Source organism: Opisthocomus hoazin, chromosome 14 (assembly GCF_030867145.1).
Source record: "Opisthocomus hoazin isolate bOpiHoa1 chromosome 14, bOpiHoa1.hap1, whole genome shotgun sequence".
Taxonomy (NCBI): domain Eukaryota; kingdom Metazoa; phylum Chordata; class Aves; order Opisthocomiformes; family Opisthocomidae; genus Opisthocomus; species Opisthocomus hoazin.
Genome location: NC_134427.1, coordinates 372465 through 387952, shown reverse-complemented (window position 1 = coordinate 387952; position 15488 = coordinate 372465). Strand labels below are relative to the sequence as shown.

Below are 15488 nucleotides of genomic sequence, written 5' to 3'. Positions count from 1 at the left end.
GACGTGCGGACGGGGCGGGGCAGGGCGGGCAGGGGCGTGTCCTTTAAAGTCGCCTAGTGATGTCACGGGACCGCGCGCCGCGCTCCCTCGGGAGCACAACAAGAGTCACGCTCGCAGCGGGGGAGGGGGCGGGGCCTCGCGGCGCGCACCAATCAGCGCGCTCCCCCCTCCCTCCCGGGCCGGAGGTAACGCCCCGTGTAGCGTCACGGCCGCCGTTGTCCGCCCGGGCCCGTTGCGCGGAGCGCGGCCCGGCCTGAGGATGCGGGAGGGGTCGGCGCTGCCTGGCGCCGCCGCTGCGGTGCCCGGCTTCCTGGCCAAGCTCTGGGCGCTGGTGGAGGACCCGCAGAGCGACGACGTCATCTGCTGGAGCAGGGTGAGGGCGGCCCGCGGGACCCCGGCCTGGTGCGGGGAGGGGGGCGGCTGGGCCGCGGCTGCGGGGCCTGGCGGGGGCGGCGGCGTGCGGGCCCGCACCCGGGCGCCGGCGTGACGTGGGGCTGGCGGGGGGGGGGGTGGGGAAGCCCTGTACCGGGTAATTAACGCTTACTGTGTTCTCCGGGAGGGGAGGAGGAGGAGGAGGCGGACCCCGACGCGGTTGCGTCGCCCCCCCGCACGCTGTTAAGCCCGCGGGGGTTTCTCCGCTGCTCTCGGAGGTTTGGTCCGCAAAAAGGCGGAGGGGAACGCGGTGGGTTGTGTTCGCTTTGTCAACAGCGTAAAAGCGGCGCGGAGGCCTGCCCGGCTGCGGGGGGCTTTGAGCCGGGGGTGGACGGGCCCGGCGCTGCTCGTGTTGCCGCGTCCGCCGCTCCCCGCTGGGCTGCGCGCTCTGAACTCCGGCAGCTCCGCGGCGTTATTTTTAGCAGTGACACCGCGTGCGGCGGCGGCGGCGTCGCCGTTGTGCCCGGCAGCTTCGCGCTTCCCGCGGGCGGCGGGAGCAGCGGATATGTGGGATCTTTAAGAGGACGAGTTTTCTTTGGATTAAGATCAAAACTTCAGGGCTTTTAAAAAAAAGAAAAAATCCCCCGTCCAGTAGAAGTGTTGCACGTAACGGTCTTTTTGGATTCAAAACTTTTTAGCACAGTCCCAAGCACCCAGAAGCGCTTACACAGACAATTCCCATCGCTGAGCGTTTTGCCCTTCCCCATCTCTGTTGATTTATGGTCTTGACTTCTGAGCAACACCGTAGAAGAATCGTGCCTGTTCTCTGACCCTGGCTTCTGCTTGTTTCCTAGAACGGTGAGAACTTCTGCATTCTGGATGAGCAGAGGTTTGCCAAGGAGCTGCTCCCCAAGTACTTCAAACACAACAATATCTCCAGCTTCATACGACAGCTTAACATGTGTAAGCCTCAGCTGTTCTTATTCTTTCTGCCAAGTTAATTGCTGCTTAGCATCAATTTCAATTTCTTTAAACAAACCGATTGGCTTGTCAGGTCTTTCATCCCCAAAAAGCTGAATTCTGGTCTTCAGCTTGCTTTGCAAAAGAAAAGAGTAATGGTAGAGCTTGGCTTAGTCTTTGTTTTCTGTGTTTCAGCTCTGAGTCCTTTTAAGCAGCAGCCATTAAAACATTGTTTCATGTGCTGGTGCCTAACGCTTGGGTGGAGTTCAGTCCATGGTGGCACTGTTAATGGTAATGGTAATAGCAAACTTACGCACACCTGGAGGAGCAGAGGCTGTGTCTACACCTGTGCATCCACTGTGTGGAAAAAAATACCTAGACCGTGCTGTTGCCTGCATTGCTATGTTGAAACAAGATTAGTCATGCCGATGGATCGAGCTGGACTAGGTTTCTCATTGTGTTTTCTGGGCTTGACTTTCGAGCATTATGTAGCATCCGTTGTATCAGGCAAAGAAGCTGGAGTGAGGCAGTAATACAGAGATGCAGTGCAATGTGCAGGGCTGCGACACGCAGCAGAAACGGTTGCTTTACGGTAGATAGCTTATGGGCTGAGTGAAGGTACAAACTGCGTGGAACATGGCTGCCTTGTTTAGAATTTCCATTTGGAGTAAGGAGGAGGAACTCTCTGTCCTTGCCCGGTAGGTTTGCCTGGTGTCTGTAGCCGATGCCTATCAGATGTGAGAGGGACGGCGTGCGTTTAGCCCCTTAACGCAGGGTGGATGCTGCAGGTTGTGTGTAGTGCCGAGGCTCCATCCCTGGCGTGTCAAAGGGTAATACAACCAAACAGTTGTCAGTTCCCTCCTAGCGAGGGTGAATGCTAAAATGCAGATGTTCCTGTGAAGGCACGAAGTGAAACGGCAGCCTCCTTTTTCTGCTGGACTTGTCCTAGCTTCGAGTACGGTTTTCTAATGGTAGCGCTGTTGGGGCACAGTGAAACTGGAATGCATTAACTGTGATAGAAACTTGAGTGAGGAGAGATATGGATTGGTCTGCCAACTGTATTTTGCATCTGCCCTGTGGTACTTGAAGCAGTGATGGAAACAGAGCTGGCAATGTCTTATTTCATGCAGGCAGTCTGGTATGGAGAAAGTACCCTGCGTGCATGTGTTTGCATAAGCTGAGAACTAATTTCCTTATTTTATTCTGTAGAGCGTGGTGGTGCATGGCAGTGTTTTTGACATGTAGCTGACTGGGATTACAGGCATGAAAGGGAAGGTGCACTGTTCCGCTGCTTCCACTGAGACAATATTTTATCCAAGATGTCCTAATAAATGTCACTTCTAATTAACTTCTGTGATTGTTGGGATGTCACTGTCTTGCTTGCAGACACTAGCTGGTCTCTGCCATGCGTGCTGTTCGTACAGCCTGCGAGGCCATTTGACGGTACTGTGGATGCGTTCTCTAGCTGTGGAGATTGGAGCAGTCAAGTCAATGAGCACCAGAGAAAAGCTACTGTCGCTGTTTTTTATAATTTCTATATATTCTAGTCTATTTTTTTTAAATTATAACCACTAACTATAGTGCTGTAGGTATTTCAGTAGCCTTGGGGTTTTCTTCAGCTATGTCTTGTCATAGTCGGCTTTGCACTGAAAGAAATGACTTTGTTAATCCCTCTCCACAGATGGTTTCAGGAAGGTTATTGCTCTGGAGAATGGTATGATTACAGCAGAGAAGAGCTCTGTCATTGAATTCCAGCATCCTTTCTTCAAGCAAGGGAAGGCACATTTGCTGGAAAACATCAAGCGCAAGGTACAGTCTAAGCATGTATTTACTTCACTTTGTTTTGAAAAGTAGCTGATCAAGAACCTGGGGTTTCAGACACTTTACAGCTAGCCAGTTCCATGGGAACCAAGGTTGTGCATCATGATGCAAGCCTTTGTAACTCCCTCCTGAATGCCAGGCTAATGCTTGGCTTGGCCTCCTCATGCCAGCTCTTGGACAAAACACACCCTGCTGTTGTTTAGCAACGCACTGGAGTAGGACCACAGTCTTCATAGCTGTCAAATGAGCCCTTTTTCCACAGAGAGTTCATATACCTGATTACAGCTAAGCACAGTCTTCAGTTCTGCCAGCACAGCAGAGTTGGAAAGAGTTGCAAAGTGAAAGAAGTAAAAGAAAATACACTCCCATTTGGTGCATATTGCAAATTAGCAGGGGCATTAGTAATCAGTTCATTTGGGTGAGTTTGCATAAATTACATTGTTCCTCCAAAACTATGTTGCCGCTAAGCTACACATTTCTTAATGCTTTCCAGTTTTCTTGTGTATGTTCAGGCCGTGCCTGACCTGTTTCTGCACAGATATTTATCCTCTGTTGGCACATTACAGCCCATAATAGCCTGGCTGCCAGAGAAAGACAGTATCACAATACATCATGTTGACACTTCTACTGCAGAATCTTTTCTTTAGAATGTCGTAATGTGGTAGCTACATTGCCCAAGTTAATAAAGCACAGGATAGGCTTGAGACCCGCAATTGTTTTTTGATTGATTCCTCGCTGAGCTGTCTCTGCCCACAATCACAAAGGATTGAATATAGTTGCACAGTTGCTTCTCTGACTCAGGCCTGTGCTCTTCCCAGATGCTGTAATCGCTAATTTGTCTTGGCCTGCACACCTTGCTTGCTGGTGTGTTGAGGCAGTCAGCTGGTGACGTTATGTGTGGCACCATGCATCCCAGGGGTGTTGCAGCGGGTGGAGTACTCTAGATGGAAAGACAAAAGCTCTGGTTAGTGCCAAGGACGGTCACATGAAACTACTGAATAGGTTGGTGAAACATATTCTTTGTTGCACAGGAAATGTTAGTGATCTTATGCAGAGCATGCCTTAGTCTTTCCCGCTCTTTTACTGTCTGTCATGGAGTCATGTTTCAGTACTTCCTATAAACCGGATTGCAAACCTCTGACAGGAATGCAAGTTTCGGCGCAGGACTTGGTTTATTTACTCCCTCTTACTGTTAGCTCTGCTGGTGTGCTTCAGTCTTGACACCCTTATTATCTGGTTAGAGGCTCTGAAGAGAGCAGTTCCTTGCACTTGGGCAGAATGCTACTGTATGGCCCTTTTTTCAGAGGCAGGCTGACGGCGTTTGAAATTTCCACCTGCTGTCTGCATCTTTTGGGTGTCTTCCCCATAGAGAGGTGGTATGCTGAAGACAAACCAGGTGGCCATGAGTTTCGTTTGGGACATAACTCATGTACCTTAGTGTAAGGTATTACCCACAACGAATAGCGAAGCATCTAAAAACATAGACACAGCGAGGCCATTCTGTCCATCCTCTGTAACGCTGGGCTATGCTGAGAAAGTGGCCAGCTATGTCTGTAGAGTGGTTGCATAACAATTATGTTCTGTTTCATTGTGAAGTGATAGGCTGTGGCTTTATAACACCATAGGTCCATTTCTGACCATGCCATTCCCCTTTGAAAAAAAGGGTTCTGTAAGCCAGCCTGCGTGGAAGTTACCTAGCACTTCAGCGGGCTGATCGCAGGTGCTTTCACCTCCCTCTTGGAATTTAGTGTCATGGCATGCTGTAGGTTGGAAGGGATGTCTGGTGGTTGGTTAGCCAGTACAACTCCATTTGGTTCAGTTGTGGCAGTATTTGGCTAAAGGATTTTTAAAATTATGCCTGCAAAACCTGGACTTGTCATTCAGACGCGTGATGCACCAGAGCTGTCTTTTTCAAAATCCTGAATTCTGTGTTAGCCATCAAGGCCACCACTGCAGAGAGAGTTGCTGAAGGAGTTGGCAGATTTTGAATATGGAAGTGTGGGGAGGAGAGAGTGAGCTTTTTGCTTTCTGATGACTCTTCTGCCATCGTTTGAAGAGGTCGCGTTCATGGATTCTTCTGTGGGCAGAAATGCAGTTTGGACTCTGACTTTCTGGAGACAAGTCTCCATAATTTTGGAATATCACTGAGTGGAGAAGTAATGGGGGTAACACCAGTATAGGAATCTGCAATTCAGGTGGTGTGGGACACATTTTTAAATCGAGTAGGATGCTTCTAATTGGACTCCCCCTCACCCACCTTGTAACTGAATGGAGATTTGTTACTCCTATGCTGGCAGATTTACCTGCACCTAAAAGGAGTATGATCATCTTGTTCTTACTCCACTACCAATTCTGTTCTGGTTTTGGCTGGTCTCTCCCTCTTCGACACTAGAGGGCAAGCTGTCACCAGACCTGTCAGGGAGAACCCCCTAGGAAAAGCCATTTTCAACCAGTGGTAGGTTCTTACCATGAATTACAATGGTGAATCTACTGTCTACACGTATAAAGTGCTAATCCTGTATTTTCATTGATGTCTTTTTTTTTTTTTTATACAGTGTAGTCTGTCCTGAGGACTGTCATCTATAGCAATTGTGGTGTCTTTTAATGGAGTTTGTACCTGTTCTTCTACAGACTAACTGCACTGTTCCTGTAGAAAGGAGTATGCAAGGCACTGTTTGTAGTAAAGCATGTGTAACCTGGTCCTGTTTTAGGTATCTGCAGTAAGGACTGAGGATCTCAAGGTCTGTACGGAGGATTTGCACAAAGTACTCTCTGAAGTCCAGGAAATGAGAGAGCAGCAGAACAACATGGATGTCAGGCTTGCTAACATGAAGAGGTAGACTCTGTCTGTTTCAGAGGCACTTATACACTGAGTGTTGCTTATATCAAATGGAGCTTGAGTCTAAATGCAGATTTCATTTGAACTGGAAACAGGTGAAGCTGTATTTTTTTTTTTTTTTTGTAAGAATCCCCATTCTGCCCCATGCAGCATTCTGAATCTTGCTTGTTTTTGTAATTCAGTAGCAGACCAGAGGTAAAGACTGGGAGTTTGACTGTCTTGAGACTTCATTTCGGTTGCCATCACCTGTAGTTGTTTTCTTTAGGGCGATCAAAGCGTTTCTTTTTCTAAGCACAGAACAGGGTTAGATGCAGTGAGGGAGAGAGAATTGGTGTTTGGTTTTCTTTCTAATCGGAACTGGACTTTGCACGTCCTCGTCTCTGTTCCCTCAGATCCTTTTTACATAGGCACTGGTAGTTCATTCATATCACTGGCAAGCAGGTATCAACCAAAGTTCAGGAGGCACCTTCACTACACTCCCTCTGTTCTTTTAGAAAAAAACAACCAACCGAAAAAAAAACCAAACGCAGACTTTGAAACAGGTCTGAGGTGGTCTGTGTTACACACAGCCCGTTTTGAAACACCAAGTCTTTATTCTGAGTCTTGGAGGCTTTGAAGGGAGACCTCAGATCAAGATTACTGGTGGAGCAGCAGTACACTCGCTCATTAGTGAGTGTTTGGTCCTGTCTGATGGAAAATGGAGCTAATTTAAACCAGAGTTTATACTAGTGGATTGGATTAACCAATTGTTAGTTATCCATGGAAGGAATGTTGCCATTGGTCCTGCAAGGTACTGTGAAAGTTTGAAAGCTGTAAAACTAAAGCATATAAAGTAAACTCTGTTCATCCTCTGTCTTCTGATTTATTCTGCATTGCAGAGAAAATAAGGCCCTGTGGAAAGAAGTGGCAGTTCTAAGGCAGAAGCACAGTCAACAACAGAAGCTGCTGTCTAAGGTACCATTGCAGCATCTTCAGTGCTACCATCCTTATTCCTGCCTCTGTGATACTTAATGGCATTCTTTGCTTATGTAGAATGACAAATGACACAGAGCTGAACAGGCTATATTAATACAGCATAAAGAAAATGTTCACAGTTCCTGAGTGTCCCAGAAGTAGTGCAGCAAAGAACCATGAGCAAAATACTAAGGAAAAGTCATAGTAAAAAGGATTTCAGTGTGTTTGAAATCTCAGTGAATCTAATTTGAAGAGAAATGAGTAAATCAAGCTAACATGGGGTAAACGTGGGGCTGGAGGCAGTGCATGGTAACAGGAGCCTAGAACAAGAGATTACAGGTACGTGGAATGGAGTCTGGGAAAGATCTTGGACCAAGACAGACCACTCAAGAAGTCAACTTGGAAGCTAGAAGCCATAGGAGCCTCTGCACTGGAACAAACTTTCTCTGCTTTATCCCTCAGCTGTTTCTGGTCTGGAATCCTCTAGTGACTTGTGGTTTTACGTTATGTCAAAAAAAAAAAAAAAAAAAAAAAAAACACCAACCCCAGACTGTCCAAGTGGGATAATTTTTCAATGCCACTTGTAACTATCATTTTGTTTTTTAAGACATGAACCCAAATAGGTATTTAATTTACCTGTTAATTTCAATCACATAACTACATAATCTTGTGGTGATATCTGAATTAATAATTTAATGTTAGGATTGCTATGCTGACCACTTGTTTTTGTTTTTTTTTGTCTTTCCTTTTTAGATTCTTCAATTTATACTAAGTTTGATGCAAGGAAATTATATTGTTGGGGTCAAAAGAAAAAGGTAATTACTGGATGGGTCACAAATCAGTGTCAGATGTGAGTTACAGGGATAAACCAGCTTCTAGAAGCAACATACTTTGCTTAAAGTGCATCAAGAATATTTTTATCACTTGTATTTTTTTATTCAAACTTGAGAAGGCTGATGGAAATTGAATAAAGCGTGAAAGAAATATTTCCGCTTCTTTGCCACTAAAAAATGGGTGGGAAGGTAATATACTATACATCTTAAATCTTGAAGAGCACAGTTATCAGAAATGGTAACTTTTTAAATGTGAAAATGTGACTGACTTATTCAGAAGAAAAGCATGTTTAGAATGCAGCCTGTCTGCGGTACGCTTGCTGAAAAACATTTCCAGAAGCCAGTTTTCTTAGAAGTGGAAGAATGAGCATTCTTACCACTACCAGACATATTTGGCATTGCTACAGCTTTTACTGAGGAACTGTATACTAAAGCTGTATTTTGTCTCAGGTCTCTAACGGATGCTGCAGGTGCCTCACCTTCCAAATACAGTCGTCAGTATGTTCGCATCCCTGTGGAGAGTGGCCAAGCAGTAAGTCTTCCCAGGGAAAGAGACAAGGGGTTGGACAGGATGATACACAGTGATCTCAAAGTCTTCCTTACAACTGTTAATACCCGAGTGTTATGAACAAATGCAGTCCATTTTTCAGTGGGTAGCTTTAAAGCATTGCTCTGTAAAATCATGCAAATCAGTACAGCTAGTTGAAGATGAAATCTGGACAGGAAGGAGAAGCTGCAAGAAGAATGAAGCTTCAACATCAAAAATAGTCAGACCTTATGGTTTACTCATTCCATTTGCTGTATCCTGCAGATGGCTTTTTCTGAAGGTAATGCAGATGAAGAGGATGGAAATGGTACAGGTCTTATCATTAGAGATATCACTGATACCCTGGAAAATGCCACCAATGGTCTCCTTGCTGTGGCACACACAAGTGACAGAGCCAGGTATGTTTAAAGGATGTCGAAGTATCTATGCTTACATTGTTAACTACATAGTTATGTTAGCGTAAGTGCTCCACAGGAATTCTGGGAAACAGACGCTTTGAATTTTTACTCTACTTGTGCATGACAGGCCTGTTTGTAGGCTGACTTTTTTACCGCGTGTAGCATTGGTCATGGTCAGCACAGCTTTTTAAATACCCATATCTCTACAGGAGTGCCTGGAGGCCTATCAAGCTGGTTGGCACTTGAAGTTTAATTTGCTGAGGCTTTTCCATCTATTCAACAAAAAAGCACATACTTAACTTTTTGGCTGAGCAGGGACCTGAATGCATGTATAGGTTACTAATAAACAAACCAAGATTTAGAGTTTTATCTTCAGTTTCACTACTACTCTCCCTAATGCTGTGCTAAGCGTAACTGAAGGAAAGGCATTCTTTTGTGCAACCTCATATTCTTGTGAAAACCCATTTAGTTGTTAACATCCAGAGTGAAATATGGACCTATTTGGAATCTTTTCTTTCCAGAGATGCAACGTTAGGAGTTTCCCTCAGGCCTAATTTCCACATGCTATTATGGCGCCTTTGGCATGGCAAAATAGGGTGTTTTGCTCCGATACATCCTATCGATATAAGCTGTAGTAAGAGATTCTTTCTCTGCCCTTGGGAAGGCGCTTTTCTTCTTTTCCTAAAGACCAGTTAGTTATCTGAACCCTTGATGGGCTTGACCTTACTAGGTACTGAGGTTTAAGGCACTAAACTTGCAATGAGTAGTAATACAGTTGATGAATTCTCCTGTGTGTTGTTTCTCTCCGGGTCATGTTTTAGAGAGACACAGGCAACTCTGGATCCTGGCTTACCTATTTGTCAAGTGTCACAACCACATGAGTTAAATTATGCAGAATCTATCCCGCCAGTTCATATAAATGATGTCAGCAAATCCAGTGAAATGGGAAATGTTGCTGTGGAACTCCATACTGCACAAACTAATGCTCCAGAAGACCCCGTGTCAGTGATCGACTCCATCTTGAATGAGAACAACTCTGGAAACCAAAATGATCCTTTACTGGACAGGTATTAACTTGTTTCTGGAAACTGTTGTGCCATCGTCATCTTGTGGGATCTTGTTGAAGTTTTAGAGGATGTATTTAGCAGATCATAGTGAATTAGCTTTTCAAATGTCATTGATGAACTGAATTTTCTGCCCCTTTCTTAGTAGGTCCTGAAAAAGACAAGTGTTAGCATCATACACTAGAAGCAGGGCAAGCTGATCTGTCACATCTCTGATAATGAGTGTGCCTGACTTCAGATGTGTCAGTCTGAGGATGGGTGAGGTCAGTCTGTCACATCGGCCCTCATATCTGAGAACTGGCTGTGATTTGTATCGGTGGTAATCTGGTGTTGCCCTTCATTTGTGCAAAGGTTTGTTTCCCTTGTGACCGGAATCCCGCAGGCTGTGGCTTCACACGCGGCAGCGTGGCTGCGTAAGCAGTGCCCAGCTCTGCACTGGTCCCTGAGCTTTGGCAGCGCTGTCACTTCTGTGGCTGCAGGCTGAGCTGGATCAAGGAACAAACTTCAGTTCTTGCTCCTGGCGGCTCTTCTGCTGTGGTTAACTATGGGTAGGGAGCACTGAGGTGTGTCGCGGCACGCGGTGTGATCTGGAGGCCCGCCGGCACTGCAGTGCGTGGGGCTGTGCCTTGGGGCTGTCTGGTGTTGCAGTGAGTATCCCAGCGCGGGTGGCAGCTCGCAGCAAGCGAGAAGTTCAGTACTGGTGTCGTCATGCGGCTTCATTTCCTCTTCATTCACTGTCCCTTGTGTCCTGCCCGCTGTCCTTGGAGAGTGTACAACTCGGCCACAATCTGATGCTTCAAAGTGGGTTCGGATCCAGGTTGTTTCCAGCGCTTTGCTTATCATTTGTTGTCCCAAGGTGAATGCCATCAGCCCATAGTTTAAACAGACATTGGTGTGTAGGTGGGGATCTGGGAACATTCAAAAGATATTAAAATGAAGGAGGAAGCAGGTGTGGAAGGAGGAACTGCTTTTTGATGCGATAGCTATTATTATACTTGCTGTTCAGATAGTCTTCCTTGTACCTGTCCTTCAGAGCTGGACCGTGACAAGCGATACAGGAATGCGGTTTCATTCATTTGGCAGTGAGCTATTCTAGATTGTGAGCAACCTGCCTTGTGGTGCAAAAGAAGGTCCTGACTCCCGACTGTTTCTTACAGTACTGTATAATTTTGTCTTTTTAGAGAAGAAATTCAGGATTTTCTTAATTGCATTGATGCCAGCCTTGAAGAGCTTCAAGCAATGTTATCCGGGAAGCAGTACAACTTTGGTTCTGAAGCTTTCAGTGATGTGAGTGTCTTTTCACTTTTTCTGATTTCTGAAAAATAATGATTAGGGTGCATCATGAAATTTTACTGTTTTATTCCATATTGTAATGGGCAAGAGGCAGGGAAAATCCTGAAAAGCAAATCGTTATGGGTAGAGTGATACGTAGTCGTTCTAGGAGTCCAACAATGTACAAGGTAACGCCGAGAGCCTTTTATCAGCTCAAATAGTATTTCTGTCATACAGAGCTCGGGGGGGCAGGGAGAACACAACTGGACTCACTTGAAGCCTTTGTCACATATCCTCACATCTTGATGATGTGTCTGATTATGCATTATGGTATGGAATGAAACTCAGCCTTATACCTGGAATCACAGGGAAACAGGGTGTCGTCTTTTTCCCATGCCCCCAGTTTACTGCCACAGTATTGCTGTAGGTCTGTGGAGGAGCCACCTCCCCTTGTGCTTCAGTGGATGGAGCAGTGTGCTGGATCCTGCTGTGCTTTCGGGAGCTCTCTGAAGTTTTGTTTTAAGGACCTTATTATATGACATATGGTCTGGTTTTATTTCAGACACTTAATCCTGAGCTGCCAGCCCTGGATATGAGCTTGATGGAAACTTCCCCTGGTATGGAAAATGTAAGAGTAAGATTTGCTTCTGTGATGGGGAGGGTTAATACAATGTTGAGAGCTAAATTTTGACTGATGTAGTTTGAGGGTAGGGACTGGATTGACAGCACAGGATGAGACTGCCATTTCATCTTGTCCTGCTGACTTAATGTTTTCAGTTATTGCTGTTGGCATATATGAATTTAAGAGGATTCTCAAGGTAGTATCAGCTCCTAATGTTCCTAGCTGCAGTAATGCACTCTGCGTGCTGATTTAAACTGCCACTTTGCTTTGAATAACATGTTCTTTGCTTTCTGAATACACCTGAGAACATAAGGAAGAGGGAAGCAAACTGGCATCTGCTGAATCAGCTGTCTGTATTGAGGAATTTTTTTTATTTGTATCTATTACTTCTCTACCTTCTGTTTAGAATGAGGAGGCTAGAAAATCTTGTTGGTTTTTTTTGTTGTTGTTTTTTTTTTTTTGTCTAAGTGTGTGAGAACAGTTTCTTGGCTTGTTTCTCCTAGCCTCAGGAATTCCCATGATGTCTTTTAGCCAAGTAATAACTAGGTCTGGGGTTATAGTTCAGATGAGATTTCCTTCAGTCTTCAGACAGACTGAAGACACAAAGTACTAAATGAAAAATATAACACAATATACTGTATTTATTCTGAACATGGCTGTATGGAATTTCCTCAGAGGACATACAAAAGTTCAGTGCAAATTTACTTCTCTTGGTCCAGTTCCTAAAATTGACTTGTTAAAAAAAACTCTTGCAAAGTGACCTGAAATAAGATTTAAACTAGGACTTCCTAGTCATAACAACTTAGACTATGACTAAGGTACGTAATTCTACCTCAGTATAACTGAGGTAAAATGCAGCTGTGTTCAAGCAGTGCTTGCAAAATTTAATTATATTGATGAAATCATGTTTAACAGTGTTATTCCAACAAGACAGACTATAGTAAAGTTTCTGGCTTGGAAGGCAGAATTAGTATTTGCTAGTCAGAGGCTTGTTTTGCTTTAGTAAGTTGAGCTTGCCTGTATTGCACTGTGCGTTCCTCTGAGAGCTCCTGTTTGCTGGCATTCATGTCCAGCAAGGGGCTCACTTGTCAACTGCTTCATTTCTCTTCCCTCCTCCTTTCACCTTTAGTTTTGTTAACTAGTCAGTGAAAAACTTGGCTTTTGTTGTTATTTTTAAGCATTCTGTCTTACCCTCTGTTTTGCTTCAGATTGCAAACTTGGCAGAGAGCGCTGAAGACCTGGGAGCAAGTGAGAGAGAAACAGCAGGAAGCAAAGGTGGGCAGGAAGGAGCACTGAGAGCAGTGACAGCTCCAAACTCTTCCAAAACTGGGTTTTGAAATACAATCTTTGTAGCCTGTAATATGATTTATCTCCTCCTTTGGTCTGGGCTTAAAATTTTTTGTGAAGACTGGGATATTTCACTGATCTTGACAAAGCTGTGCCTCAACCTTGAGAGGCCCCATCCGATGCCCCATGTTTGTATTAACTGTTTCCTTTTTCTTGCATGCGACAGTGCCACAATAGGGAGCAGAACTGCAAATGTCCTTGTGGAAGTGTCCCCTGTATGGGCTGCGACCCCCACAAATGCAGTGCTATGCATTTTCCTCCGTCAGTGCTGCCATTGTACGCTGTATGTCTTGGGGGCTTGAAGTGTGCTTCAGACAGTGATGTTAACAGGCGCGGGAGCCTGAGCTCCCTTCTTGCAGCTGCAGACGTAGTCTGTCAGAGCTCAGCTGCATGGTTTTCTGTAGTGAACCAGGTTTTGAAGCAGCTTCTCCATTTTTTCCTGGTCTTGAATAAGAGCCTTCACTCATGTGACACAGGAGTCTGGAGTTTAAACTGTTTGTTTTCCCTCAGATATGCAGCTGATACAGTACAGGGCCAATCCTCTGCTTTCGCTGTTTGAAGAACCACCTTCAAGTGAAGCTGCAGGGAAGATGGAGGATCCGAAAGACCTTCTGCTACCCTCCCTGGAAGAGAAACCTGCTCTTCATCCTTCCTCAGATAGCGGAACTGCCTTGCCGCTAGCAGCTCCAGCAAGCCAGGCTGAGCCTCCAGATGCTCTGGGAATGGGTGATCCACCTCTCCTCTCGGAAGACGGGAATGGAGAGTATAAACTGTTTCCACTTTTGCTCCTCAGTCCTGTTGCTAACTTCATAGAAGAGGCCTCCGAGATAGAAACTTCTTGAACTCGCACGACATCTGTAACTGGCTTAGTGATGTGAAGTAGACAACAAAGAAATGGATCAGCAAGAAGCTTGACCTTTCTCCTTACCTGCTTCCTGGGTGTCATAGTCTGTGTAGACAAAAGAAAGTTTGCTTTCTACAAGCAATGAGCACATCTGGAAAAAGTGAAAACAAGCTCGGAACAAGAGCTGGTGGGAGTGAAGGCGCTGGGCGGAGGGAAGAACAACCTCCCTGTAAACATACTGCAGCGTATTCCATAACTTTTTATCCAATATCCTTATTCCAAAAGGAAATCTGTTTGTATCCTGTTTGTAAAGTTTGGCTGGGTTTCTTTGGTTTGGGTTTTTTTTTTTATTAGCTGGATAGTAATGTGGTGTGTAATATTTTTTAAATGGTTTTTACTCTTTCTGAGAGCCTGTTTCAGTAGGTGGCTTGTCTACTGTTTGGAATTAAGAAATTTTTTTTAATTTTGATTTTAATTTGATAGCTTGTGACTAAATTGTTTGCATCTGCTTAGATCACTTTCATACTCCTAGATTTGCTCCTAGGTACAGGGAACACTTTTCCTATGGAAAATTACATTTTAACTGTGGAATATTACTTTTTAACATGCTAGCACACATCCATTGCCACGGATTGTAGGTGTTGTGGTAGGAAGTGCTTGCCACCCTGCATAATGCTGATTTCTCATGCACATTGCATGGCAGTTCTTCTAGGGTAACTTGCACCTAGCTCATAGGTTGTCTCCTCAGAAATTTTGTGTAGAACTGATTCACATCTAGCAAAGTCCAGCAGCTGCCCTTAAAATGGCGGGGGGGGGGGGGGGGGGGGGGAAGAGTCATGGGGTAACTTGCATTGACATAGGACATTACATAAATATTTCTCTTCTGCTTGCAGCAGCTACTTTTTTACCTGACCCTATATGAACACTGGACTTCTTGCTGCATTTTCTGCTTGTGGAATCTTAAAGCTAAATTAATTAGATGCATCTAAGTCCTTTGCCAGCAAATTAAAAAATATGCTGTCTGCTTCATCAAAAAATATTTCACCAAAATTCTGTTCTTACGCTGTTTTCCTATCTTCTTGGAGCAGCTGTAACGGATACATCACTCCTGGTGTCAGTGGAATAGTAAGTTCTCCTTTGCTGATACCAGGTTTGTAACAGTCTACCACTAGCCCACACAAGCCTGAAATGTGCCGCAGGGATGCCACACTCTTTGGGCTAGAAGAGGCCTGGAGGCAGGTAGAAAACCCATTGTATAATACCACGTGATATTTCCTACCAGCGCAATTACTCGAAAATTTTTTCAGTTTTAGGAATTCAGGCTACCTACAGGCTTTGTTCTCTCTGCAGTTTCTGAACTAGTAAGTTTTGAGATCTTTTATATTCAAGGATCCAAGTTAATATGATATTCTAAAGCCTACTAGATAATGCACGTTATCTATGCTGGTCCTGCTTAATTGGGTTTGTGCTTCATTGTCAAATCTTTTGCGTTAGAGGAGGATCTTGCTGCTGAGTGTGTGTGTATGTGCAATGCCTTCACACCATCATTTTGTTCCCATGCTTCTGCAACTGTTCTTTACCTTGTGAGCTTTCATGTTTGTGTCTTTAGAATAAG

General features: G+C 44.9%; 1 protein-coding gene across 1 annotated transcript; it reads left to right on the top strand.

Annotated features, from left to right (window-relative positions):
- Positions 1–166: 166 nt before the first annotated feature.
- On the top strand, positions 167–14677 carry LOC104331935 (heat shock factor protein 3). The gene is made up of 13 exons (XM_075435164.1): positions 167–373; positions 1227–1335; positions 3014–3141; positions 5865–5989; positions 6871–6946; positions 7700–7761; positions 8230–8311; positions 8591–8724; positions 9546–9791; positions 10970–11075; positions 11623–11688; positions 12891–12957; positions 13540–14677. Exons 1-13 carry the CDS (start codon positions 260–262, stop codon positions 13869–13871), a joined length of 1647 nt encoding a protein of 548 aa, XP_075291279.1. The 5' UTR covers positions 167–259; the 3' UTR covers positions 13872–14677.
- The last annotated feature ends 811 nt before the right edge of the window (positions 14678–15488 follow it).